At 51.7% G+C, this 26,760-nt stretch overlaps 8 protein-coding genes across 8 annotated transcripts; 5 read left to right on the forward strand and 3 right to left on the reverse strand.

The window, feature by feature from the left end:
• Window positions 1-451: 451 nt before the first annotated feature.
• CTRU02_205578 (uncharacterized protein) lies at window positions 452-2,100 on the forward strand (the record flags this gene model as incomplete). Its single annotated transcript, XM_036727574.1, has 2 exons — window positions 452-962; window positions 1,022-2,100. 2 exons carry the CDS (start codon window positions 452-454, stop codon window positions 2,098-2,100), a joined length of 1,590 nt encoding a protein of 529 aa, XP_036580530.1.
• A 993-nt stretch (window positions 2,101-3,093) lies between these two features.
• On the reverse strand, window positions 3,094-3,240 carry CTRU02_205579 (uncharacterized protein; the record flags this gene model as incomplete). Its single annotated transcript, XM_036727575.1, has 1 exon — window positions 3,094-3,240. The coding sequence occupies one exon, from the start codon at window positions 3,238-3,240 to the stop codon at window positions 3,094-3,096; it is 147 nt and encodes a 48-aa protein (XP_036580531.1).
• Window positions 3,241-5,451: 2,211 nt separating this feature from the next.
• On the forward strand, window positions 5,452-8,793 carry CTRU02_205580 (uncharacterized protein; the record flags this gene model as incomplete). The annotated part of the gene is made up of 1 exon (XM_036727576.1): window positions 5,452-8,793. The coding sequence occupies one exon, from the start codon at window positions 5,452-5,454 to the stop codon at window positions 8,791-8,793; it is 3,342 nt and encodes a 1,113-aa protein (XP_036580532.1).
• A 2,204-nt stretch (window positions 8,794-10,997) lies between these two features.
• Window positions 10,998-13,297, forward strand: CTRU02_205581 (oxysterol binding protein; the record flags this gene model as incomplete). Its single annotated transcript, XM_036727577.1, has 8 exons — window positions 10,998-11,046; window positions 11,359-11,448; window positions 11,537-11,642; window positions 11,703-11,813; window positions 11,875-12,153; window positions 12,205-12,454; window positions 12,509-12,822; window positions 12,877-13,297. The coding sequence occupies 8 exons, from the start codon at window positions 10,998-11,000 to the stop codon at window positions 13,295-13,297; spliced, it is 1,620 nt and encodes a 539-aa protein (XP_036580533.1).
• Window positions 13,298-14,102: 805 nt separating this feature from the next.
• Window positions 14,103-14,838, reverse strand: CTRU02_205582 (uncharacterized protein; the record flags this gene model as incomplete). Its single annotated transcript, XM_036727578.1, has 2 exons — window positions 14,103-14,431; window positions 14,538-14,838. The coding sequence occupies 2 exons, from the start codon at window positions 14,836-14,838 to the stop codon at window positions 14,103-14,105; spliced, it is 630 nt and encodes a 209-aa protein (XP_036580534.1).
• A 1,613-nt stretch (window positions 14,839-16,451) lies between these two features.
• CTRU02_205583 (elmo ced-12 family protein) lies at window positions 16,452-18,602 on the forward strand (the record flags this gene model as incomplete). Its single annotated transcript, XM_036727579.1, has 1 exon — window positions 16,452-18,602. The coding sequence occupies one exon, from the start codon at window positions 16,452-16,454 to the stop codon at window positions 18,600-18,602; it is 2,151 nt and encodes a 716-aa protein (XP_036580535.1).
• A 1,156-nt stretch (window positions 18,603-19,758) lies between these two features.
• CTRU02_205584 (px domain-containing protein) lies at window positions 19,759-20,940 on the forward strand (the record flags this gene model as incomplete). The annotated part of the gene is made up of 1 exon (XM_036727580.2): window positions 19,759-20,940. One exon carries the CDS (start codon window positions 19,759-19,761, stop codon window positions 20,938-20,940), a length of 1,182 nt encoding a protein of 393 aa, XP_036580536.2.
• A 1,885-nt stretch (window positions 20,941-22,825) lies between these two features.
• CTRU02_205585 (px domain protein) lies at window positions 22,826-26,015 on the reverse strand (the record flags this gene model as incomplete). Its single annotated transcript, XM_036727581.1, has 7 exons — window positions 22,826-23,467; window positions 23,518-24,361; window positions 24,412-24,787; window positions 24,822-25,110; window positions 25,162-25,470; window positions 25,564-25,793; window positions 25,853-26,015. 7 exons carry the CDS (start codon window positions 26,013-26,015, stop codon window positions 22,826-22,828), a joined length of 2,853 nt encoding a protein of 950 aa, XP_036580537.1.
• Between the last annotated feature and the right edge of the window lie 745 nt (window positions 26,016-26,760).

The raw sequence follows: 26,760 nt of genomic DNA on the forward strand, positions 1-26,760 counted from the left end.
GGCGCAGGACTTCACCCCCACACCCACCAGCCGGAGCGTTAGCTCCCCAGCGCTTCTCCGTGTTAGTGGGACCGGCCAGGCCCCAATCGCCGATGCGGCAGATCCACCTTTCCGCATTCATCGCACCCAATGACGACATGATCGGGAGCTCTGGCCTTCTGTTCCACAACACCCCCTGCCGTCATTGACACGTCTGAGAGTGGGATGTAAGTGTGCATTTCGTGTTAGTTGCGTTAGCTGACTCTTTAGATGGCTTCTCGCTCGGTAGTTTCCGTTTTCTTGTCTATTCTTCCTCCCTCTGTTTTAACTCTGCTTTTTGTTTCTTCTTTTTCTTTTTCTAACTACTCCAGGTTTGAGGTAGTATCAAAAGAAGATATAACTGTAAGTTGTTGTAACTACCAGCAGAGATAGCCTCTCAACCACAAGAGTTCGCAGAGAGCCTCGAGTAAAGATGCCATCACTCTGGGGTTCAAAGAACATAAACGACGATGAAGTGGATGAGGGGTTACCGGAAGAGAGGAGGTCGACTGAGCACGAAACGCGCGTGCCGAACGAACACACCCGCCTGCTGCCGAACCGACTTGACAGCGACAACCGCCAATTTCTTACACCAGATGATCCTGCGGTGTCGCCGTACAACCTATGGACGGTGCGGGTGATGCGATGGGTCACAGTGTTCTTCGCGGCAATTACCTTTGTATGGTGGATCCTCAACCTGGTGTCCATCTTCGTCACCCCGCCTGGACTACACACGCGTGGCTCGGGCTTCTTCGCATTCAGCTACTCAAGCCTGTCACTCTTCACGCTCTTGTTTACCCTAGTATTCTTTGGGGCACCCTCAGCCGCTGTGCGGGTGCTGTCCATTTTCATGGCTGTCATGTTACTTGTCGACGCTATTCTTATCCTTGCCGTCCAGAAGAACAGATACGAGGAAGGCGCCGTGGGAGTTGCCAGTGTCATATGTAAGTTTTTGAGCCTTGAAGTCCCGGTACTAAGTGGTTGCTAACGAAGCTGTTCTCAGGGGCCTTTCTCATGAGCCTTTGGACGTTGCTTGCTGATCGAACGGTGAAATGGGGCAAGGCCGAGGAAGAGGAACGGCTCACCGGCCGAATCGAGACGAGACGAACGGTATTGGAATGGACAGAGGTGCTCATCTCCACGATTGCATACGTGATACTGTCGCTGGTTATCATCCTGATCACCTGTACCCTGGTTCTCAGATCCCTAGATGCCGGATTTGGCCCACCGGGTGAACAATACTGGGTAGATGGTGACCAGTACCGGATTCATGTCTATTGTGAGGGCAACGGCACTGACACTGCTGGCAACAAATTGCCAACTGTCCTTTTCGAGGGTGGTGACTTGCCAGTAGAGAACGGGTTGTGGCAGCTTGCACAGGGGGCTCTTAAGAACGGATCGATCTCAAGATATTGTTTCGCTGATCGACCTGGTTACGGTTGGAGCGATACTGCGCCGAGCCCACTCTCTGCTGGCATGGCGACAGATGCCCTGAGTGAGGCTCTTGCACGGGCTGGCGAGCAGGGGCCCTGGATTGTGGCGAGTGCTGGTATTGGTTCAGTATACTCCCGTATATTTTCTTCTCGACATGGCAAGGAAGTAAGCGGTATTCTCATGATTGACCCCCTCCATGAGGACTTACTTCACCGAGTATCGGCTCCCGGTAGAGGATTCCTTTTCTGGTTGCGTGGCATCATCTCGCCTCTCGGACTCGAACAGCTGCCAGGCGCCCTATTCCGAGGACGCACTAGCGCTGATCGCGTTTGGGGTCGCTCAGCCAGACAAAGCGGCAAGTACCTATTTACGAAGCTGCAGGAGAGTCTGGTAGCCGACTCGCTCACAAAGCGAGAAGTTATCAGCGGCAAGGCAATCCAGTATCCCGACACGCCTTTAGTACTCATAACCTCCGGAGACAAAATTCGAAAAGACAGTGTCTGGGAAGACAAGCAGCGGGACCTCAGCCATCTGACAAGAAACTTGAAGCATTGGGATATTGTCGACAAGGCACCTCACAACGTATGGGAGACATATCAGGGACGACAGAAGATCGAAAAGAGGCTTCGACAACTGGTCCATGCGTAATATGGGAGCTTTATCGGAGATGTCGCTGAACGTGGCTGGCATTGGCATTGGCATTGTTGGAGAGAGCTGGTTTAGTTGGATGGGGCTTTTGCATTTTGGTCAGTTTGAAATAGGCTGGGTGCGTGGGAAGGACAGTTGCGACGGATTAAGGGTTGTGAGACGATGTAATGAAAGCGAATTGATTTTCGTCTTTTTTTTTTTTTCCCTCTCTCTCTTTCGCATAGCCTCAGGCAGTTGTAGCATTGTAACATTTTTGCAGCAGTTGCACGTTTTCTTCCTGATTCGTCTTTCCAGTAGATAATGTGAAATGACTCGTGAACTGTGGCAGTGTGTTGTTCGTTGCATTCTTCAGCGGCTTGACGGGGTGGCTTGCATTAACTGCGAGAGAGTTGAATGTTCGGACGAGACACACTATGTCGTCATTATTTTCTCAAGCGGTTTCCCGGCAACGCCTTGTTGGAAACACTCAGAACTGGAACAGAGTAGGCATTGCCGAATTGAGAGAGTGTAGAAACGGCATGCTGAAAGCCGAATGTTACTGATATGCTGCAGATGCTCGGCGACTGCCGTTTGTCATAAATTGTGCACTGCATCTTGGCTTCAGCGGGATCTTGCATGTGGTATTTGCTTGTTGCAGAAGCTTTGGCAGGGAACAGCTTTGGGTAAAGGTTCGGTGGTGCTCACGCGACATATTGCTGCTCAGTGGTGGCTCCCCATTGACAGGGTACATTAGTCGAGGGAAGCACCAATGGCAAGGAATTGTCGACAACGCAGAACGCCAAAAAGAGTACTGCTTGGCGTTGTTGGATCAAGTTCGGGGCAAAAGACAGATTCGTCCAATCTATGAAACAAAGCGCTGCACATCATCATGTTAGTAGCGTCTGAATTTTGAACCTTGCGGCTCCCGATGCCGTACTATGTATGCATTATCTATACTGCACAGTCTTTAGCGGGCGTACCGCCGTTGCATAGGGCCTAAATTCCTCTTACTTCTTATCCATCATAATGAGGCAAGATGCAGCGAAAGGGAAGGGGCGAAACTCCTAAAAACAAGGGTCCAAGCTCAGAGGGAGTAAGTGGGAAAAGATCGGCCGGAAAAAGAAAGAAGAAGGAGAGAGTTGGGCGCAGAGACATCTGCATGTCGGTTCGTAAGACCAACTAACCCGTATAGACAGCAATGGTCTAGTGGAGAGAATACGAGTTTGAGACACGGCAAAGACAAAAACACGAGTAAAGAGGAGAATCAAAAGTTGAGAGAGAAAGGAAGAGCCTCCGTGTATGCATGGGTATTAAAGTTAGTGAGCAGGCGGAGGCAGGCAGCCGATTGTAGGGCCAGGAAAGACGGAGCACTGGTTTTCTCAAATCCGAATAAAAATCACAAGTACGAACTCGTGTGGTTATTCCGAGATGCGCTGCCCCTCTGGTCCCTTACGCCCCTCCAGCCCACTCCCCGTATCCATCTTATTCCCCCTCCAAACCAGTCCTCTTATTTTAAAACACGACCCAATGACGGTAATGCCTGTCCATTCTGGCCCCCCCGCTGGCCTTCATTATTAGTGCAGCCCACTAGCTGCGGGTCTCACTATGGTAGACTTTACCACCATACACACAGAAAGTTGACCCTGAGGCCGAACTACAAGAGCCTTGGGAAATGGCACCCCAAAAATAGTGCGAAATTTGTCTTCGGCTGGCACCTACCAGTACGGTAGGGACAAGGGATCTTGGAGGTTCCGAGCTTTGGGATGGGATTCCAATCCTCCCCGGACCCTTCACCCGGAACGGCCGCCCTACACTACAGCCCACCAAGGTTTGCCGCCCAAGGAGAGTCAGAGGACACAGTAATGCTGAGCCATGTCCTGCTATTCTGTGCAATGGGCAACCTGACTTACAGCGCCTGTGCCAAAGATGAAGGGTGGGGTGAATGAGTGGTGGACAGATACTGGAATGGCGAGCAGGTGTCTGGGCAGCAAGAACCAATGACATCCCGCCCTCCAGCAGCCCGTCCCAACCAAGTGCTACACTAGGTACTTGATAGGACGGTGGGCAGGCCGTGGGTAAGGGCGGATTCAGTGACCTGACCTGACATTCATGGGCGTCTGCCTGTTGGTGGTGTCGTCTAATAAAATGCGGATGCTGAAGTGATAAGCCCTACGTTGGTCAACAACTAATTTGACTCCTTGGAACCTTGGCACCGTGCAACTTGGGAGGTTCAAGAAAAGGAAGAAAAAAGCTAATGCTAAAAATGTCACCAACACTTGCCGCTCTATTCCGTGGAACTGTACTCTCCATATATTCCAGAGACGGCAGCATCCACCGACGAAGCTTGACATGGAAGCAGAACACAAGGTAACCAGCAGCCATGACCTTTAGAAAGTGGACAGCGCGGTTGCCCTCGAGATATCGCACGGGTACGTACCCCCACTACCCACAGGCTGCCTGTACCTTACTTGTTGTACAACTGCCAAACTGGGGGTCAAAAGGGGGGTTTTGCAGTAGTGTCAGCGGCGCCCCTGACCAGTGACACGGCGAGCTCACTGTCTTCAAGGGTCCACGCACGGGGAGAAGAGGCAAGGTACGTTGCCATCTGTACTCCAACACACCTCCCCACTTCTTCTCTGCATGCTGGGGGGCTGCTTAAGGTGCATTCATTACTGCGTTGCATGCCTGCCTATCTTACCTTTCCAATACTGGAGCAACAATCACTTACCTTACAACGGGACAGTACGCAGCAAGGCACCTTCCTGGGAGGTACTTGTCCCATCCCCTCGTTGTCACTAGGGCCCTGATACCAACCCTCCGCACCCGCTCTGCACCGTACCTGCGATCTCTCCGAACCTGCCTGAAACCCCTTGCTTCTCTCGAATACCCAACGTCGAATCTCACCCCATTCGGGCTGAAGCCACCGACCGCCTTTCAGTCCACCATCTGTCTACTGCCAACACCAGAGCGGCAATCGCCTCGCCAATTACGGAAACCTGGCAACCTCAACTTCTCACCTGCTTGACTGAGGACGGCGATTTGACACCACATTGTGGGCTAGGGTATACTTCTATCTGACTGCCTCAGCTTATCTCATCTCCTTTTCTCAGCAAGACTGTTTTTCTGCGCCTGTCGCCTTAGACCTTGTTTTCTTCACTGCAAGCACAGGCGCCTGTGGGCAGCTTCGATCGGTCAGGCCTGCGATCCCTCAAGGTAAGCTCGCATCCTCCCAGGCAAACTTACAACACTAGCACCAACAGCATACCCGCGGAAGGCGATATCTTGTCCATGTGCTCATGCTGACTTTGTCGTTCTTTGACTAGAACTTCCTATGCCTTCGCCATTGCGGCACCTCGATAACCGTCTCAAGATATGGAGAATGAACCGCAATCCGCTACTTCCTCCAGGCGGGGCCGTTTGATGGGGAAGTTGTTCGCCTTGAAGGACAAAGATCGCAAGCCGACGCAAGAAGAGAAAGGAAGCAGTATCAACGACTTCCTCAATGGCCCTTCCGACACGCTGCAGGTATCCCACGCTACACCTTCAAGCGCTCTCCCCCAGCTCTCAAAGCTAGACACGACCTCGGCCACACGCTACCCTCAAGCTCTGTCCGTTGCGAGTCACTCTCAACAGAGCCTGACTCTCCCAATCCACTCTGCTCGCAGTCCTGCCCAGAGCCCAGGCCTGCCGCCGCCAAGGAGTCCGCGGCGCAACAACAGGAAGGGCCTCAACGTCCGTTTCGTGGATTCATACCCTGAGATTATTGGTGAAGGTGGTGACGAGTCAGAAATCCCCGCGATCGAGGTATCGAGGAACAAAAAGCAACGCCCTCCACCCTCTCCCCATCGAAGACCTATTGTCGCCGTTCACGATTCTCCTCCAAGAGCTCCACCTGCGCCGAAAGATGATACCGACTTTGCTCCGGGTCGCCTGCGCCGTACTCAGACCGGATTCTCCTCCATCCATGAATCCGAGTCCAGAGAACCTCCTCCTCCTCTTCCAAGGGAGGTTGCACCGGGCCACAATGCTTCAGCGCCATTCCTAGACACCCCTACTAGTGCCAAGGATGAGAATCGGAAATCTTTTATTGAGTATCACCAGGCGGAAATGCGACAGGCTGAAGGAAGAGCTTTCGCGGAGGCCGCACGATCGGCAAGCCAGTCCTCGCACCCTCAGGGCGATGAGCGTGCAGGCTATACACCCGTTACATCTCAAATTCACGAATCACCAACAAAATCACCTGATCATCACAGGAACCCTCCAGACCAAAGCCCTTCGTCAGTTTATTCAACCACAAGCAGCTTTGGACAACAAAGCACCAACAATAACTTTTCGCGACAGACATCTGTCAGCTCTCAACACAACTTGGTACCCCCCGCTTCAATGGCTTCGAGGCAACCATCCTTCAACATGCACGATGCGGTTCTTGCAGTTGGTGATGATGCCCTGAACACTTTTGTTGCACGAACTCGTCACTTGAGTGAGCTTTTCCGACTGCATGCCGAGACAATCAAGCCTCTATCAGCTTGTTTGCCCTATGAGCTGGCACGTGCTTCCCTATGGTGGTTCCTGAAAGGACGCATGGCCCTTGAGGCGGCTGTGCGTGCGCGACCTGGAAGTCCTAAAGATCAGATGCAGAACGACATGGAACGCCAACAGGCTTATGCAAACCTTGCCAAGGGCTACTGGCTCTCTGAAGAGGCCATACCCGAGCTAATTGAAGCAAAGCGACTTCCTCTAGATGCTGGAATCAGTGAGATACGTTCATCACTCGTTTCGTCGCTCAAGAAACTGGCTGTTTCGATGAAGCGAAATAATTTCCTTCCCCCTGAAGAGGCATTGCTACCTCAGACGATTGACAAGTCGATTTGGGTCGAGTATCCCAGGCTCAGCGTTGACATGGTTGCGTTACTCACTGCGGATTCTCAGGCCGCCATCACTGGCATGGTCAAGACCCCCTCACCTGCCGAAATACTAGACTCTCTACCCCCTGGTGACACCACCGAAAATTTCACATTTGGAAGAATAACTACAGACGTCTTCTTGATGGAGCAGGGGATGGATTCTCAAAGATTCTATTTCCCTTGCCTTTTGTCCATGGTTCGACCCCAGAAGCAGCCCAATCTAGTGTTTGTCATTGCCAGCCAGCATGGCGAGGTCAACCTCCGGATCCAGGGCAATAAGCAAGTTGGGCCTACCTGGGACGATGTTCGGTGGCGTAACGAAACCTGCTCACTTGAAATCAAACTCCCCCGTGGCTTCATGGTTGTTGCTCAATGCTCACAGTCAGATTACAGAATGTTGTGGAGCATGTATGACTTTGGCGCCAAGGTACAATCGACGCTATACCCTCGGTCTGATGAGCATTGCACGTTCCGTTCCAATCTTCGATCTTTCCAATACTTCGATTCTGATCCGCAAGCACGGGCGTTCCCTAAAGAGGCCATTCAAGGCTGCGATATCGCTCTGTTTGAGAAAATCCACAAGGAGCATTCGCCCACTGGCCCTCGAGCTTACCACCGCGGTTTCAGAATCACCGTGGTCACTGGTCCTCACACAAGAACTCTTAGCGGCATCAATCATAGTTACTCACCCCAGCAGCCGATTCCATTCGGGTTTCTGCGCTCAGACAACGGCGATCCAGCTTTGCTGCTCAAGTACGATAACGGCCGCCAGAGAGTGACCATGGTAATTTCTTTCGGTGACGAGAGGGAAAGATCGTACTTCCATACCTTATTGGTTGGCACAAATGTCCAAAAAGACGAGACTATTTTCGCAGACGTTCCTCTGATCGGCTTTTCCGTCTCAACTTCATTGAACGATAGCAAATACCTGCCGGGTATTAGCCAAATTCCTTGGACAGCGGCTCGGGTGATCAATGAGGACGCGGATGAAGATGTTCCTCGTACCGTCCTCTCCGATAGGTTGAGAGTTGTTGTTGAATCTAAACAAGGCTACCTAACCGATCGTATCAACGTCTCGCCTGGTGAACTGCGGCTAAGGTTAGAAGTCGATAACGCAAAGAGCTTGGTGGTGATGCGACAACCCCAATTCGATATGACGGCTGCAGTTTCAGATGGGTCTGTTGGAAAGGAGGTACCTAAAGAGTTGGCAGAAATGCTCCAGATGCTGCAGACCTCGCAGACCATACGCACGTACAGTTTTCCGACGCTTAAAGATCTTCATGCCTTCCAAGCTGCGCTGACGGGTTTCACTGTTCTTTTTGACGGCCTCGCCGCTGCCTTTGCCATATCTCGTCGGCGAATGGTGGTGCCTATCCATAAAAAGTGGGAAGCTGGCTGGACTCGAGTTCAAGTGATTCAGCAGAATTCCATTATCCAGTTGCTGGCATTCTTCCCTGACTTCCACCATGGACAGTGTATGAATTTCGTTCTCAAAGGCACTGATGTTTTCGAGTCATTTTCTCGCAGCAGTAAAGCTGGCATCAAGTTCGTGGACGCCAAATTCCCACTACCGCGGATGCCCAACGGCACTGACGGGCAGTCGGACGACATGGGATTCATCTGCATCGACATGCCGGATCTGCCGGGAGAGCACGATGACATCTCGCTCCTCTTCGAGAACGAAGCGGGTAAGTTTCTTAGAGTTGAGTGGACTCGGGTTATTGCTAACGTCCGAACAGAACGCGACCGTCTGTGCCAGTGCCTTCCGGCACCTGTCAAGGGTGCCTCAAGATCATTGAGGGGCAAATGAGCCCACAAGGACTAGAGAAGTTATAGTGACATGTTGAACGGAGAGCGAAGCATCCAAAGCATTTTAGCGGGAAGCAACTAGACATTCAAAGTATGAGATACCCATCAGTCGATCTGTCACACTGCTTCGCGGACAGAGAACAACGGAGCAAAAGGGCGTGAGTGGTTGAAGCACGAGGACGGGAATGGCACGGACCAGCCACTGGGAATATTGAACGTGTGCCGAGATGACAACTTTGTTCTGCAGACTCGGATGATATGGCAGGTTTGACCGGATCCCTCGGGTCCGATACGAGACCGTTTCTAGGCATTGCCGGAGAGGCTTAATGCCCATGCGGCAATTTATGGGCAGACGAGAAAAGACTCGGGTTGGTGTTGGGATAGCTCTAACTCGCAGGATATCTCTTGTTGGTAGCAAATAAAACTAGGCAGACAGACAAGCATACTACAGACACGCACAAGCCTAAGTAGATAGGACAGTAGTTGGGCAATGATACGCGTATCAAACGGCATACGATGCATACGGCGGTGCCGGGCCCGAAAGAACCTTACCTTTTACCGTAACAAATAGCCGCGTTGGAGGGTTTACGAGCGCTAACTCCAGAGCGAAATTGGGCTTGTGCCGTTTGTTAATGGGCCTAGTCCCAGTGAATTCCCCACCAACACTGCAGCTTTCCCCTCTCGAGTGTTTTGGAACGAATTTGGTCTTGGGTTGCATCTAAAAAGCTGACAATGTTTCCTGGCTTTTGATGGACACTGCCACAGACACTTGCATGAAAAGAGGTGGGATGGCGAGCGATAGACAAGGCCAAGAGACAACCAGCAGACGAATTAATGAGCAGAAAAGGGAACCTTTCCCTACATGATTGGCTGTGGGAGACATGTTGGGGGGGCCAGGTGATTGGATGCAGGGTATAACAACATCCGCTTGGAGTGTGGGTGTAGACTGAGAGGGGAAGTTGGCGTGACAGCCGCGTAGATGGGGAAAAAGGCATGTAAATCCTTGGGGCTGGGTCAAATTCTTACGAGGTAAATGCCAGGATACTCTGTTGGGCAGGATACTCAACCTCGTTAAGCAGTAGCAGTGGTGGTAGGGAATTCGGAGTAGCGTTGCGCTGCCGCGAGATAATGATAGGGAAGTACTTCTTCAATGCCAGTAAAGCGGTACATTAAAGCCTACTAGTATGGTGACGAGGGGTATGGGGGGAGGGTAAAAAAAGTTTCCCAAAAGCGACGCGACGTCATCACCTCGGCCGCGGTGAGGTGGGGTTCCTCCCCTAGCAAAATGGAAAAAACACCATCGACGTAACTCTTGCATGGGCCACGCCGCTGGCAACCTGCTGCGTGTGAGTCCGTGATCTACCTACTGTGCAAGTGGTTGCCTTGCCTGATGACCTACCTACGTATGTTGGCAGGGCAGGCCAATTAATTGCTAAGGAATCTACTGGATTCTAGATCAGACTTAGAGAGGCAAGGGCTAGATCTCAATCTCTTCCCGATTTAATCCTGGGTTCATCTTCACCATCTGAATTCATCCCAAGTTCCGCTTGTCCCTCAGTGAGCCAAGACCTGGACAACATTGACTTTCCCCCTTCTTCGTGCATCACTTATCCTCTGTTTCCCTCCCCTTCGCCCCCTTCCATTTTCCCGTCTGCTCTGCTTCGTCGGATTTCTGCATTTTGCTATCAGCATTATTGGTATAACGGCAGCAGCACGAACTGTAAGAAAACGGTACATGCCATCCCCTTTCTCACAGCTGGCAGGCGCTCTTCTTCCTTTCTCACTCAGCTGAACCTCGTCATCATTTTCATTCCTACCTTTATCCCGCTGATACATCGCCATCAACCTTGTCCTCCTGCGATTCACTAACCAGCATCTCCTTGTACCAATCGAACTAAATCATATCTCAGCTTGTCGACCTTTCGAGTACTTCTAGTACGACGAGTTCCCACCCTATATCCACTATCCTGCCGCCCTTCTCCTGGCCTGCACAACAGTGAAGAGGGCTGTCAGACCCATCATTTACCGATTCTACCCCTACTCGTAGCATCAGCTACGCCTTTCAACAAGCACTGCCCCTCCCTTCTGCCCAAAAGGAACATCCTGGGTAACGCGCCGATAAGCCCGATAGCGGTCAGAGGAACTAAACCGCACTGCAGTGTGATATTGAGGGGCACCGCTGCACCCACCGAGCCAGTCGCAGTCATGGGTTTGGTCCATGTGCCAGGAAGACGGTCTAGAGCGTCCAGCCTCAGTGAGTCTTACCAGCCCTAGCGTACCTGCCTACCCAACCCAATGTGATAGCAGTCAATTTCTCTCGCAGCGCGCTGTTCTTGTAATTACCGTACAGACAGCGACAAATTCCTCCTACGCCCACTCTTGCAGTCTTTTACATATTTCTATTTCCCCCTCCTGTTCGTTACCTAGTCTGCCCGGCTTTAGACTCTATCGTCGGGACCCGACAAGCGACCTCTCTCACTCGCTCTCCACGACTGAAATCCCATCGTGCGCGCGCCTCAAAAAAAGTTGCCGCCAACAATGCTGACCTGGCTCGGGAATCCCACAGCTAGCAATCGCTCCAGCGTTGATGAGGGCAAGGGAACCTCCGCCGCCGAAGATGACGACACCCTTGTGGTCGAGCCTGATCAGGGCAACGGTCAGTAATGATTCCAGTTGAGATGTCGCGTTGCTTGTCTCTCCCCCGTGCGACCTCTTGCATGCACTTTGGCTAACACGGGGCCTAGTGCTCATGCACATCATCTCCCAGCTACGTCCGGGCGCCGATCTGAGCCGTGTCGTTCTGCCGACCTTTATTCTTGAGCCTCGTAGCATGCTCGAGAGAATAACAAAGTTAGTGACTTTTGGCGTGGGTCTGTAGTCCGGAGCTTCCATAGCTAACCCTCAGCATAGTTTCATGTGCCACCCCGAGATGCTGCTTCCGATCCCCGAAATTGACGACCCCGTTTTACGATTCGTTTCTGTAGTCAAATTCTACCTCAGTGGCTGGCATATCCGACCACCGTACGTCCTTCCCAGTTCCGAGCTCTCCGGCGCGAGGCAGACGTAGCTAACATGTGCTCAGAGGAGTGAAGAAGCCCCTCAACCCAATCCTCGGCGAGATATTCACCTGCTACTGGGACCTGCCTGACAATACGAGAGCCTATTATATCTCAGAGCAAACATCCCATCACCCTCCCAAGTCGAGTTACTTCTACATGGTTCCGGAACACCACATCCGAGTCGACGGTACCCTGAAGCCGAGGTCAAGGTTCCTTGGTAACTCGGCTGCAAGCGTGATGGAAGGCACTGCTATTCTTTCTTTGTTGAATAGAGGGAATGACAAGACTAAGGGCGAAAGATAGTAGGTCAGCCGATAGCTACCTTGGGCGATTAAGTGCTAACGATAGCAAAGCATCCTGACACAGCCCAACATGTACGCTCGGGGTATCCTGTTCGGAAAGATGAAGTACGAACTAGGAGACCACAGCTTTGTGCGCTGCCCGGAGCTCGACTTGGTTGCTGACATCGACTTCAAGACCAAGGGATGGGTAGGCGGCACTTACAACGCTATTGGAGGTTTCATCAAGCAAGAAAGTACTGGCGAGGTTCTGTATGAGCTCTCGGGACTCTGGAGTGAGGAGATGTTTATCAAGGACGTAAAGGTAAAGCAACTAGACCGTTCTAGAACCAGAATCTTGCTGCTGACGGGATCCTAGACGGGTCACAAGGAAATGTTTTTCAATGCCAGGAGATCAAAACCTAGCAGCCCACTAGTGCGACCAATCGAGGAGCAGGATGAGCGCGAGTCTCAAAGACTTTGGCAAGCTACTGCCCAAGCTGTCATTGACCGCAACCATGAGCTCGCAACGGATGAGAAGACCAAGGTAGAAGACAGACAACGCGAAGAACGTGACCTTAGAGCACAAGAGGGCGTAGAGTGGCACCCCAGACTCTTCAGGAGAGTCGAGGGTGGTCCTGGTGCTCCAGACGAAGGTGAAGAAGAGCTCGAATGGATTATCAACGCCACAATGTGAGTCCTCGTTTTGAAGCGCAAATGCAGGACGAAAATGTTGACAGGTGACAGTGACGGACCAACTCCTGAGAAGCAAACCGAGCAGATTTTGGCTATCTATCCGATAGTCAAGGGCCAAAAAGCGCCCAGTGCAAACGTGATCCCACCTCACCATGCTACGGCTGCGGAGAAGCCAGCTCTCCAGCCTCAAGCAGGAGCCAATGATCTCATTGATTTTGGCGATGATCAAGACAACACTCCGCCTGCACCTGCCCCAGCATCTGCCCCGGCAGTCCAGCCCCCAACGGGAGCTACTGCGACTGCGCAAGAATCACGGAGCGACTCCAAGGACATTCAGAGTATGCTGAACAAGACAGGGACTCAGCCGGGTGAGGGCCCATTGATTGATTTTGTCCCTGACATGAAGAAGGCCGTTCCGTCGTTGAAGCGGGCGGACACTAGCGAGGACAGCTTCCACGACGCTCATGAGTAAGCTAGACAGTTTTCAAGTATGCGTCTGGTAAACGTGTCACCACTTTCATTCGTCATGGGAGGCAAACCTCCGGCTAGAGGAAAGGAGATCCAATTCAGTGCACTGGCGAAAATCGGGGTTACGGTAGAAAAGGGATACCTTTGTAGATATGTAGCATCGTTTGCGGATAAGCAATTACGGCATTCAACTGCGGAGAGAAACAATATTTCAGAATACAATTTTGAGTAATAACAGCAGCAGAATAGAAGCAACATGATCAATAGCTCTTCATTAGAAAGCCTTATTGTGACAAAACTAAGTGTACATGATGCTCCCCGCCCTCACAAGGGTCCTATAGTAGTGGTAATAATAAACCATTGCCAGAACGCCACAAACGCCGTTTCTTTTTTCTTGTCTTTTTTTGGTTGACCGTCCCAGCCCTGATTTCAATAACCCCCTCTGAAAAAGAAGGACCTCGGGAGTTGGGTATCAAAATCGAAATCGGGATGTTTTACCTACGGCACCGCGACCGCGAGCCATTTGTCTCTTCGGTCATGTTCCGCAGCAGTTCACGATTGCGACTTCTACTGCGAATGGGGCCGCCGCTGCTACTCCTTCGACGTGTATTACGTGTCCGCGATAGGTTTGGGTCTGTTTGGCCACGGCTGATAAGGGTACCATTTGGATCGGCATCGCGGATACCACCGTCTAGCCTCCTGCCATTTGCTCGGTCCCGACCGTTGCCGTTCATTCGATTCCGTCGGTCGCCGTCACGCTCATCACGTCCGCCACCGCCGTCTTCGCCGTTAATGTCACCACCGCTCTCCTAGAAACGGCGCCGCGTGGGCTCTGGGGTCGGGGAGCGGGAGGGGGATCTCTCGTCACGGCCGCGCTCCTTGAGCCACTTCTTGGTGCTGAGGGTGAGGTCGCGGTCGAGGTCCTCAGAGGGGTTTTTGCGGTGGATAAAATTGCAAAACCCGCCGCGAACACAGCCCTCACCCGAATTGAGGCGACAGCAGGCCTCGCGGAAGTCGGTAACGGGCGATAGCTCGCAGTATATGGGTCGAGCTGCATACCAACGGGAGTTGAGGTCGTCACATGCCTTTTGGGCAGAGTCCTCGTACTTGAAGCGTGCGTATACGTTTCCTATAAGGTCTGTGCAGAGTGGTTAGCATTATGTTCGCTTTGAAGATGACGATGACCAAAAAGAGAAAAGAGAAAAAAAAGAGAGAGAGAGACAGTAGGGGTGAGATTCACATACGATCATTATTATTGTCGCAGACGACCAGCTCCTCGAGCTCGCCGTACTTGCAAAGCTCGCACCAGATATCTTCGTAAAAGGCGTCAAAGTGATTCTGCAGCTGAGAAGGGTTCATGCGGTTCTTTGGGTCATAAGCAGGGTTTTGGTAGAGGTTGGGCATGAGAATCGTCTGGGAGTAGCTGGGCTTGACGTGCTTGCGCGAGCAACGGTCGCCGTGGCGGCAGGCGCCGATCTTGAAATAGAAGGAGCAGTTGACCTTGTCAAGCTCGGTACCGAAGATGGAGGCGAGAAAGTTGGCCATTTTCGCGGTGAATCAAACGCTTTGGGGTTACTATTGCCGATGTATGTGCTTGGGTTCGGAGGTTTGATGTGGAAGGGAAGAATTGGCCGTTGAATGGATTTTGCGCGGCGCGTTGAATTGATGCGTTTGGATCCTTGTCGCGATGGCGATGCGACGGAAGGAAGATTTCAGGTAGCCTTGCGTGTGCCACAGAAATTACTAATCGTGAGGCTGAAGCTGTGGGTGGCGGTGCATTCGAGATGGTTCTGTCTGGGCCCTGGACCAGGAGGTACGTACTGGTATTGTGGTGTCGGGAATCTAGAACAGGCGCTCTGTTGGGGGTAGCCATTCCAGTCTAGCCTTACGGTTGTTTACATCATTGTCTCTACAACCAGTCATGGGCAACAGATATGTCTCCGATTGATGCTAGAGCAGTCCAATAACCGTCACCAGGTACAGCGCTATCTCGCCAAGATCGTCGACAGAAACGGTCGCAACGTTCACTTATTCTGTTTGCTTCCCAGGAGCATTTTTGAAACACTAGGCTCTGCTTGAACCGTTTTTTTTTTTTTTCCCTCTCCCACGAAGACAAAACCCATACATAAATGATACCAAAATAGAGGCAAATCTATATGGTGAGTTGGTTTCATAGACTGGCTACGTACATCTCAACTTCCGCACATGCGACGTTTCCTCCTCCCCGACCTTTTTCCCCGTCTATGAGAGTTCACTCGTCTGATGGTCACGACCTGTCTAATAGAGTCAAAATTGTCCGAGCCACAGGGTCATAGCTGTCAATCGCGAAAGTCCTTCACTGGAAGTATAGTTCAATGTCGATAATTTTGTTAAGGTTCCTTCGCCATACAATAGAAAACCAGCCGCGTCCGGTGGGAACGGATGGTGAAACCGCTGGCTTAGTGAGCGATTCAAGCCAGTCGGCCAGTGGCCGTAGTCCCGCCGTCCTCTCGGCCTCGAAGCCAAGATTTCCCCAAGTGCCCACCATTGGAAGCCCCCAAAATTAAAACGGGGCCAAACATTGTTTGTAGGCTATGATTGGTATGTGTTCCCTGAGTGAACCCCCAAATCAGTTACGGACTGCTGGGGGCTTCTGGGTACCTCCCAGTCGGGCTGCACCAGCGGTTTCCCACCTCCTGCAGGACATGCGCAAACTTCCCGCCCGTGCGCGTCCCAATGCGGACCGAAAGCCAACAGCTGGTCTGTTGCTTCGACAGCCCTCACCATTTACACCTCTCTCCTTTTTTTTTTTTTTGTTCCCTACTCTCCGTCCCTGTGCCCAGACTTTTCTCAATTCTTTTTTTATATTCTTGATCGACGCCGCTCCCTTCACCTACACTGCGAAGGATCTGCGGAGGAAGATTCCGCCCCGTGTTCTATTTTCACTCGGGCTTTCTCCCGAGACTACTACGAGATATACCCCAGACGCCTCTTTTGTTTATATAGCCTGATCAAGACCCTCCTAACAACGCAGCACGACAACGGGCCATGAATTTGAGCACGACCCTCCCCCTCCCCTGCTGACGACCCTCTTCCCCTCGACATCTGGCACTCGCGCCGACGCTCCTTACACATTCTCGATCCCACCTCTACACTCTTTCGACGTCAACGCCGCCGCCATGGACCAGGCAGATATTCCGGCACTCCTATCGCGTCTCGCGAGCGACGAGGATGCCGTCAGAAAAATGGCAGTCTTCAAGCTGCAGTCCTCTATAAACGACCCGGCCTTTGCAGACGTGTTTATATCCTCTGGCGGACTGGTCGTGTTACGCCGTCTAATCATGAGCACGGGAGGGAATACGCTGGCGTACTCGTTGCAGAGCTTGACGCGTCTGCTGGAGGTAGACATGGGCTGGGAAATATTCGAGGGTACCGCTTCGGGCGACCTTGTTGAGCGCATCGTCGAATTGATCGTCACGAACCCTTTGGTCAACATTCTGCGTGGAGCCATGTCGATCCTTGTCGCCCTCGTCGCTCACTCGCAGTCCTCCGGCCGGCCAAGCACTCCCCGCACCCCAGGTTCCTTTGGTTTTAGGGCTCTGAAGCCCGCAGTTGCCGTCTACCCGCAGTTCTTCGAGCTCGTTATCGCCCAGTTGCATTCCGCCGACCACGCGCTTTGCGCCAACGCCCTCATGCTAATCAATGCCATGATTCGAGACGCCGTCTCAAGTGATGGTGGGACAGGTAACACCAGGGCGGGGATGCCACCTATGGAAGAATGGTCCAAATTCATCAAGCGCCTCCAGGACCTGGGACTGATCAAGGCGGTCTATAACCTCATGCAGAGCTCGTCGTTACAGGATCTCGCGCACCCTCTCCTAGAGTTTCAGTCGCTTACGAAGGTTCTGCTGAGGAGGTGGCGTGAGGTGAGGGTTGATCTCGAACGCCCCGAGCACCGACGCGGACTGAAAGGTCTACACCTTGCTAGCAACCCGGAGAAGCAGGTCAACGGCCACTCGAGGATTGACGAGTTGAACGAGGGCAAGAAGGGGAGCCGTCGACACAACCCCGAGAAGTGGAGGAGACTTGGCTTTGAGACGGAAAGCCCCGCACAAGAGTTTGACGTTCCCGGCTTTCTGGGCATGATGGACTTGACCGATTATGTGCGCAAAAACGAGGATAGCTTCCAGAAGCTTTTGCTTGAACAGTCAACAAAACCTAGAAGTGAGCGGTGTCCAGTCGCCCGAGCAAGCTTGGCTGTCACCATGATTCTTTACGACCATTTTGAGGTTGAGAAGCTGGAAATCGAGGACTCCAAGGGCTACCAAGGCTTGGATGCTATTAAGAATAATGAGAAGCTGTTCCGCCCGCTCCTCTTACAATGGTCGAGGTTGCACACCGCTGGCCTACAAGCATTTTTCCGCTTGTGGAAGTCCACCGCTGCGGAGCAATTAGATTTTGAGAAGGTGGCAGAGCTTGTTCGCATTCTCATCGAGCAAGTTGTCGGCCAAGCCAGCAGAACCAAGGACGTATTAGAGGTCGAGGATGAACTTTTGGAGTACGACTGCACCAGGTTACGAGAGCTCCAGATGGAACTTCTTGAGTTGTCTTTCGAAGACCAATGGGGCCAGCATCTGTATCAAGTCCGAGAAGATTTGAGGCAAGAGGCTCTCCAGTTCGTGAAGGAGCAAAGGATTCGATGTCTGCTCCAGGGTTCTTGGTTCTCCAAGTCGTTACCACGCCGAGACACCAACCCACGAGATGAGACTAAGCGGCGTCTATATACACCGAAACCCTGGCGGTTTGCCAAGCTGTCGCACAATAGAAGATACCTTCACTACGCCGACTTCGAGACTCAGACAACACAAGATCCCGGCTTAGACATTCTGACGGAGAAGATTGACCTCAGCACCATCAGTTCCGTGGTGTCGAACGTTTCAGCACCCAATGAGGAGACTCGCAGCGCGGCTAGTAGCTCGACGTTCAAGAACACCACAACGGTCAAGTCAACAACCAAAATTACTGTTTTCAGCTATCTTAACCCTGTGGAGGCGGCCAAGGGTAATGATGCCAAAGAGCATGCCATCTTAACCCTCAACCCTCTGACCCACAGCCTGGCGTCGGAATGGCTCGATGGGCTTTTGATGCTTCTCAATCAGGCTCCAATTACAGCCGAGACGAATAAGCTAGTCAATCTTGTCAGCGATTTCGGTCTCAAGATCAGACTGCTGAACGTGAGAATAGAAGCTGCATATACTGGCCCGTTGCCGGGGGCCGGAGTAGTCCCTAGCCGAGAAGGTCTAGATGAAGACTATTTCTACGAGGTTTAACTGGGGCTGTGGACTGGCAGCTCGGGAAGTATTTGGCTCTTGTGATTATGATTGCCGTTTCATTTCCTTTGTCCTGTTTTGGCTTACATATACCCGCGTTTTTCTCTTGCTTCTAAGCCATGGGGATGTAATGAAAGAAACAGGGAAAACATAGCAGCTAAGATTGGCTGCCTACAACGTGCATAGCGAGCGGTCAGTTGCATTGTTACATAGTGAGGGTGGGTTTCGGTGGGTATATTTTTCCATAGGGGAAAGGGCCGGGTGAAGGCTACATATATGGGCGGATAGGTGTCTATAGCTGCGTTGGCAAGATTTCATGTGATCATACCTCTTCAGAGCGAGCCTTGAAGGCTCGCTCAAGTACATTCTAATACCAAGTAAATTGCCAACAAACCAGCCAGTCGTGTGATGTACCTAGTGCATTCAGCTGTAGCAGAGAGGTAACATATCTTCCAGTGGCGCTCACTAGATCGAGGCTGACAGGTGATTCATGCATAATAGTGCGATTGATGGGCAGAGTCTTTGATAACTGTGGAGGTCTCACTAATATGGCCGCCCTGTCTTGCTGAATTTCAAGGTTTGGCAAGACCGTGAAAGGCTATGTAAATCCACTTCGGAAAGCCGCCTGGCCGTCTGCCTCGTACCGTGATGTCCACAGGGATCACAGCTGGTAGCGCGCGGCAGGGCGGGGCCACAGCGTTATCTACCCGTCCAACCGTCCCACGTTACCAGAATGCCGGCCCAAGCTCCACACGGCTGCTCCCCCCAGCCCCCGACAATTCTCAGCTACAGTTGCATAAGCGAGACAACCCCTCACCTGTCTCTTGAACCCAGCCCGATAGACTACTCTCCTTGTCCAGGAATCTCAACATGCCCAAATAAAGGGGGGCATCATCGCTGCGTTCACCCAGGCTATAAAACGCTGGCCAAAGCAACACTTGTGTGGCATAGAAAATACGAATAACGGCCGTCCCAGAGCAGAAGTGGATTGACATTCGTCAAGGATTGACATCACACCCATCATACTGTCTCTGAAGTCATCTCAAAAAGAAAGAATATCCCCTCCTCGCAGCTCATGGTCCGACACCTGCCCTGGACCCATCCACATCTTAAAGTCCATTACGCTACCACAACCAGCTGCAATAAATCTAGTAGAATGGGGTTTCCCCGGACTCCGCGCGGAGGCAGAAGAGGTCTCATGTACAAATCGCCCTCCAGCAGCAAGAGCAGCAACTGGCGTTCTCCAGGTCGATATGGCAACACCAGCCCACCTGATTCGTCGCAAAAGAAGCGGCTAGACGGGCTCTACCTCGAGGGGAACTGGTACTGCAACTGCGAGCCGCGATTGCAAGCCAAGCATTTCCAGGTAAAGAAGAAGGGGCCCAACACGGGGAGATACTTTTACACTTGTGATGCAAGGAAGTGTAATTTCTTCCTCTGGGATGAAGACGCAAAGAACAGAGCAAGCGATTCCACGTTGACGTTACCGCCTATGCCGGAGGATGGTGCTTTGGTAGAGGCTATGCCTGCAACGGCGATCGAGACTTTCACACCTGGCTCGAGGGCGGCGACGAGGCCTCTGAACTCTGCTGCTGTTGCACCTGCTTCCCTGCCTACACCAGCACTGTCCACGCCTAGACAAAAGTCCATGGGAGATTACCTGACAAGGCATACTGAAGAGACACCGTCGAGGGCTGGGAAGAGGAAGAGGGTTCTTTTTGAGTTTAGCGATGACGAACAGGACGACTATGGTCTGGAAAATCTCTCTTCGGACGAAGAAAGGCAAATGAACGACGCCATGGAGCGAAGCGCCAAAAAATTGAGGAGCACGGCGCCAGCTACTCCTTCTGTAAGGCGAGAGACGGATGAATTCACAACCATGCCGGGTACGGTTACGCGAACTCTCTTCCCCGATTCCAGGTATCGAAGAGAGGATAACCTCCCTGCCAGGGCAGATACCAGCAGTGTACCCTTTTCTACCGTCAGCTCACCTTCAACAATGACCGTCAGGCCGTCCTTGTCGCCACCGCCCACGTCACAAGTTAAAGAGGAAGAGCAGCAGCTGGATCCTACAGACGAGGTACTCTCCCTCCTGAGGGGGCAGCGGCTGGATGAGGCAACAATGAGAAATGTGAAGGATGTGCTGCGACGATTCGCAATGAAGGCGAAGGGCGCCGCCAGGGGTCGGGAGAGCGTGCGGGCCGCGCTGAAGGTGAAGGATGAGAGGATCGCAGAGCTGCAGGACCGCGTTACGAGCTTGGAGAACCGGAACCGGGTGCAGAGGGAGGAGATATCCGAATTCAAAGCAGGAATCATGGATCTGTATTCAAAGTATTAGTGTTATCCCATTACACTGGGTGGGTTGGTCTGCCGGGCATTGGTAAGGTTTGGATTTGAAGATACCCCTTCTTCACCTTTAGAGGTCGTAGATAGTAACGTTGAGCGCAATGGATTTTGTCTTTGATCCTTGATTCGGAAATGCAGTGAACTACTTGATACATCTGTATCATACATCGAGCACATAATCAAGAAGCTGAGGTCCAAACATCTTTAATCTGTTCTCATATCACGCGACGCATATCTTGCGTGCTTGTCGTTCTGGCACTGGCTGAGAATAAATGAAGACCGAATCTGCTCGGAGATTCAAGTTTCCAGTCCCGTGGATACCGAATAGTCTCCATTTTGGATTGTAAACTCGACGATATTTTGTACCCCCTCTTAGATAGTCATTGAAGTTCTCCGTCCCAAGTCTTCACTCGAATGTTTGGCGTGCCAGTTCATGGTTGGTCACACGATACATCCAGCCATCAGCACTACAGGCCATTACCTCGCTGGAAAGACATGTCCTGTCAACTTAAGTAGGAAATTATCTAGCCGTACAGCCCAGGAAGCTGACTATCAAATAGCAGCACGACTTGCTTCCTCTTTTGCGACATCTACATGTGGCTCGATGTCAAACATCCTAGGCATAGTGAGACGTCCTCGCTTGTGTGAGATGCGGACTTTGAATAGCGTTTTATGCAGGTTCATCATTACCTATTGGCACGCCGGGACATCAAATATCTTCAGAGAAGGCAGCTTTTGCCTGTACTATCACCAGCAGTTGTATATGGTACAGACGTCGGCGGCCGTGACAAGCGACCTCGGCCCGCTGGATGTGGCTTGGGTTAGCGGTCACCATTGAGTTGCTAGTAGAATGCTTTGCTGTCGGAAGGTAATGTTTTGTTTCTCAGACGCATGCTCCCAAGGCATTTAGGCGCGTGTGAGCACTCTTCCTTGGTGGTATTGGCATGATAGTTAATAACCTGTACATATTTCTTGCACGATTGCCCTTGGTTCCTGAATGCCTACTAGCGTCTGCTCAAACCCATCACCGATTCATATGATCCGGCCTTGAAATGCCAAAACTATCGATATTTGATATACTTGCCCCCCGCAAGACATATAAAGCTTACCATATAGCAGCTCCAAGATGCTAGGAGCATCTTATTAGGTAGATCGAGATATTCCGAGACTTCTCTATAGTCGAGATACTCAGCGTCTCAAGTTCAGAGCGGAAGATAGATTCTTAAATCACTGCAATACCCAATGGCGAATACAAGCGTGAACTTCCGTAATTCAACACTCGTGGCGCACACATTTGTCCATGAACATCGATCTAGGTCCATCACGACCACTGGGCAACCGTGATTTCGGAAAGCCAACTTACTATAAAAATCAAGTTCCGGTATTGATTTCTTATTTGGGGTTTTGGTGACCGGCGCAAAGCACCCCGGCCTGTTGCCGTTCCGTCCTTTCTATATCAGAGCTGCCAAGATTGTTACTATAACCGACCGAGAAACAGGGTGCGGTCCTTGAACGCAACTTTTCCCCAATAACACTCTATTTTAGTGTGGACCTGGTCATTATGTAGCATCATCGATATGCTCTATTTTAGGCATTTGGAGATTAACATATACATGGGAAAACAATTAATCGCAATGCTCCACAGCAGGTTCCTCTCACAACATGCGTTGCTCATTCGGTGGCAGCAAGAGGTTTGTTACATTTTTGGACGACTTGTGATGCGACTAATAAATCTTTTGCAGTGATTGAGGTATAGTAAACAATAAACCGTAACATACGCCGTGTCGTGGGGCTTAATACCCCCAGTTGCCCGACCCGTTTAACCCCCGTGTTTGATCCAAAGTCCCGTAGCCGGGAGACAATGCTTCTTCTCAAATTTACTCGGCGAGAACCTCTCGCAACATGACGAGGAAGTTCTCCTTGAGTTTGTGAATCTCAGAAACTGGCGGCTTAACCGGTTCGCCAGCGCTCCGGCGAAGCCTGTCGCGTCTCTTGGCGCGACGTCGGCGCTCGGCTTCGATTGGGTCGAGCTCGTCTTCCTTCTCTGCGTCTTCCTCGTCCTCTGCATCGTCCTCGTACGCCATATCCTGGAGGTCTTGCTGATCGAGACCAAAATCTGATGATGAAAAACCGGTAGGGACAAGGTCTGGGCCACCGTTGCCTTCGGCAGCCATCTTTTGACGGGTCTTGTCATGGTGCCACTTCTTCCTTGCTTCTTGCCAGGCAATGAGTTGGTTGACCTCGTTGATAACCTTAGCCTTGTCGACCACACCAGAGCTGACGCCTCCCTCAAACAATGCGTTGATGTTCAAGGTGCCGTTCTTGGGTCCCTTTCGGAGGAACTCTAGGATATCTTCTATCCAGCCCATCAACTGATCGAAAAGTCCGTTATCGTGCGTGTGAACCTCGTGGACAAACTTGTAAAAGTTGTGCTCGTGCCTCTGACAGAGATCGATGAACGCTTGCACTGTCTGATTAGGATCTGCCGAAGCGTCCTGCTCTTGGCATTTCTCAACGACCTAGAGGGCTTGTTAGTATGTAGTTGCGCTTGCGCAGCAAATTTTCTCACCTGAATCATATCATCAATAAATACAGCAAAGTCGGTCACACTGTTGTAAACGTTCGCCGACTTGTAAACCCGGACAAGTGGCTCGTAGAAGATGGTGAAGAGATCCCTGAAGAGCTGGAGCGTGACTGGTTCCTCCACTAGCTGCAACATCATGGCCTTATCGTGCTGTCTTGTGCACAGCTTCAGGAACTGCTTGAGGTACGAGAAAAGCTGGGCGCCCTGCTTCAACTCTTCATCCACGTTCTCCACCGCATTGTTGAAGGCCACATAGGCATTATACAGCCGGCCAATTTGTTCGGAGGTAAGGGCAGGCTCGAGGTACTCTGAGCGCAAAATGACAACGATCAGGTCGATGTCTTCAGCAGCAGCCTCTTCCCGAATTGCAGTCTTGATATGCTCTTCTGCCTCTGTGTACAGCTTCAACTTCTTTGTCAGGACATTGTCACCGATCTTATCAGCAAGCGTGTCAATGGACTTTTGGAAGCTCCTGATGCCGTCGTTGAGGGTCAGCGAGAAGATGCGCTGCAAGAGCGAACGGGTGCCGAAAGGTTGTGCAAGGAAGATATCCAAAACTCCGGACATGACCGCCGCAGGGTTGGCAATCCTGATAACGTTCTTCATGACAGTATACGGGATGAGGGAGTGGATCCTCTTGGCTTGGGCGAATAGCTCGGGCGAGTTATCTTCGGCAAGGAACAAGTGATAGATAGTCGCTGCAACCTCTATCCGCAGCCATTCAGCAAACTTTCGATACTGGATGCTGAGGTCCTGGATAGTTTCCTTGTCCTTGATTTCCTTGAAAAGCGAAGTGAGACCGTTGCGCTCTACAATCTCTTGACGAAACCTAGTATCTGTTAATCACTTGTGTCAGTAGAACATTTTTGGCTTACTCACTCTTCCATGTAAATGTCGAGCTCCGCGGCACGCTTGCGTGCAATTTCGTAAAACTTCTTCTGCTCCTCCATGCGCAGTTCATCCACCGCCTTTCTCCGTTCGATATCGTCAATGTCGGCATCGGTCGGGGTAATCGGGTCCTTGGTAAGAAACTCCTCCATGGCCTTGGTCTGCGCAATCTGGGGATTCGAAAGGACAGAGCGCAAGAAAGCCCTGAGTGAAACTCGCTGACTCTCCCGCCATAATGTGACCTGCTCGTTCTTCTTGAGGAAAGGAAGCGGGCTTTTCGGTCTGCTGTCGGTGGACACGCGGGGTGAGTTACGGCCGGAGGTTGTAGAGCCTGCACGTTTGTGCCCTGGGTTTGTTAAAAAAGAATACACAAAAAGCGGCTGAGACAGAAACAAACGTACCTCTCACTGAGAGCTTTGAGGGTTCATTAGGTTGGCCAACTGCTAGACCAGTCATTTGAGTTGAAACAGAAGAAATTGACGATGCCGATGAGTTTGGAGATCCGCCGCCGGTGAGGGACGAGAACAAGCCAGATGTTGTCGTGTCTGCTTTGTTCTTCTTCGGCAATGTAGGGAGAACCTTCCCGGGCAATTCCAAACGCAGTCTCCTATGCAGTTTTACAAAGTCGCCATACCGTCTACCAATGAAGAACTCGAGTTCGCCCTTGCGATGAATGCGCATGATAAATTCCTAGTGGCGATGTTAGTGCGATGTAAACCTTTCAGTGCAGTAGGCGCTTACAGCATGCTTATGGGTCCTAATAGTCTTTCTCTCCGTAGTGATGCGCACGGCAGCGACGTTGACATCCCAGCCGTTGATATAGTTGCCTTCCGGCATGGTGTGCATGACTCCAGTGTCAATGGCATTGCTGTCGACGACCTCGATTTCGGAGAAGCGTATCCTCTCCTCGAAGCCGGATGAGGTCTTGCAGCCCGACACCATCATCAACTCGACGAGCTTCTGACATTTTATGGCCAATTTGCGTCTCTTGGTCTCTTCAAGTCTATCTTCAGAGGACGAAATGTTCTTGGTCGCAAATGATTCTAAGAACTACGGTAGGGAAGAGCGTAACGAGTCAGCGCAAGCTGGTCCGGCGGGGGTTTCTGGGTGTCCCAGAAGGCGGGGGAAGCCTTCTCAACTTACCACTTGCAGCTTATCTTGCCAAAACTCTTTCTCCTTAGCCTTGTCAAGGAAAGGAAAATCGCGAACGTGGTGGACAAAGATGTAGCGCAGGATAGGGAGCTCCGAGTCCAACGGGGATACCTCGCCCACATCAGATTTAAAGGGGGCGCCGAAGCGCTTGAGCGCCGTAGGAGAGTTAAGCTCGGAAATTTCATACTTGACTTGCTCGGAAATCAGCTCTCGCTTGAGGTCTGGAAGCGAGGAATGTTAGCATAAGCCTCAAAGTTGGGAATGACCAGAAAGCGCATACAATGCTCTTGTTTGCCCGTGAGAGACTGGCCCGGCGGCGGGATAGAGACGTTGCTCTTTGTGCGATCGGGAAGCTGAAGGTCAGATCTGGTAGCCGGAGCCGGGGCCTTGGCCGGGTCTACAGCAGCACCATTCTGAGGTTGATCTTGCGATGTTGAAGCCATCGGCGCTGGTTTTCTAAGGGTATTCGAGCTGCCCGCGAAGCAGACAATGTGTCGTGGATTGTCTCTGTCCAGTGCCAAACTTGTCAAAGAAAGAGAAATATCGTGGGCTTAAGGGGTAGAGGGGTGAACGTCGTCAAAAGGGTCGAAGTAATGAATGGAGCTGACTGGCGTCAGACCTGAAGCGAGTAAGGTAAGGTAACTATGGTAGCGTGCGGCGGCGCTGCAGCCACCAGCTGGAGGGGGCCCGACGTAATAATCAATTTACCCTTGGCTCCGCTGGCCCCCAAGCGCAAAGCAGATCCAATGGGTAGCTTGCAGGGTGCAGGCCCAGCTTCCCAGTGGGGCGGGTGCAGTGCTGTAGGGCCGCTGGACGTAACGCGCGTATGGCGGGGTAGTACAGGCTCTGGAGACAGCAAGCTAATGTACAACTCGTACTTGCAGTCCAGGCGCAGAGGCGATTGCTGGACGTCAATGCCGTCGCAGGACCTTGGTTTGAAAGAAAGGGGAGCCTGGCCTAAGCCTTTTTTTAGGTGATGCCCCAGACTGCGACCGAAAGCTTTTCCGTCTCTGGTTTATTTTCTTTTTTAGATGGGTCCCCCGTCTGCCTCAGTTTATTTTTCTTGGTGCCAGGTTTTTAACAGATGGGTTGGGCAGAGAGCTAGGGTGTGAATGGAGGGGTGTTCGGTGACGGCACAGGAGATGAAATGAGCTCAGAAGTACGCAGTAGAGGCTGCTGGGAACGTTT

This window comes from Colletotrichum truncatum (assembly GCF_014235925.2).
Source record: "Colletotrichum truncatum strain CMES1059 chromosome Unknown Contig_0003, whole genome shotgun sequence".
In the NCBI taxonomy this organism is placed as follows: Eukaryota; Fungi; Ascomycota; class Sordariomycetes; order Glomerellales; family Glomerellaceae; genus Colletotrichum; species Colletotrichum truncatum.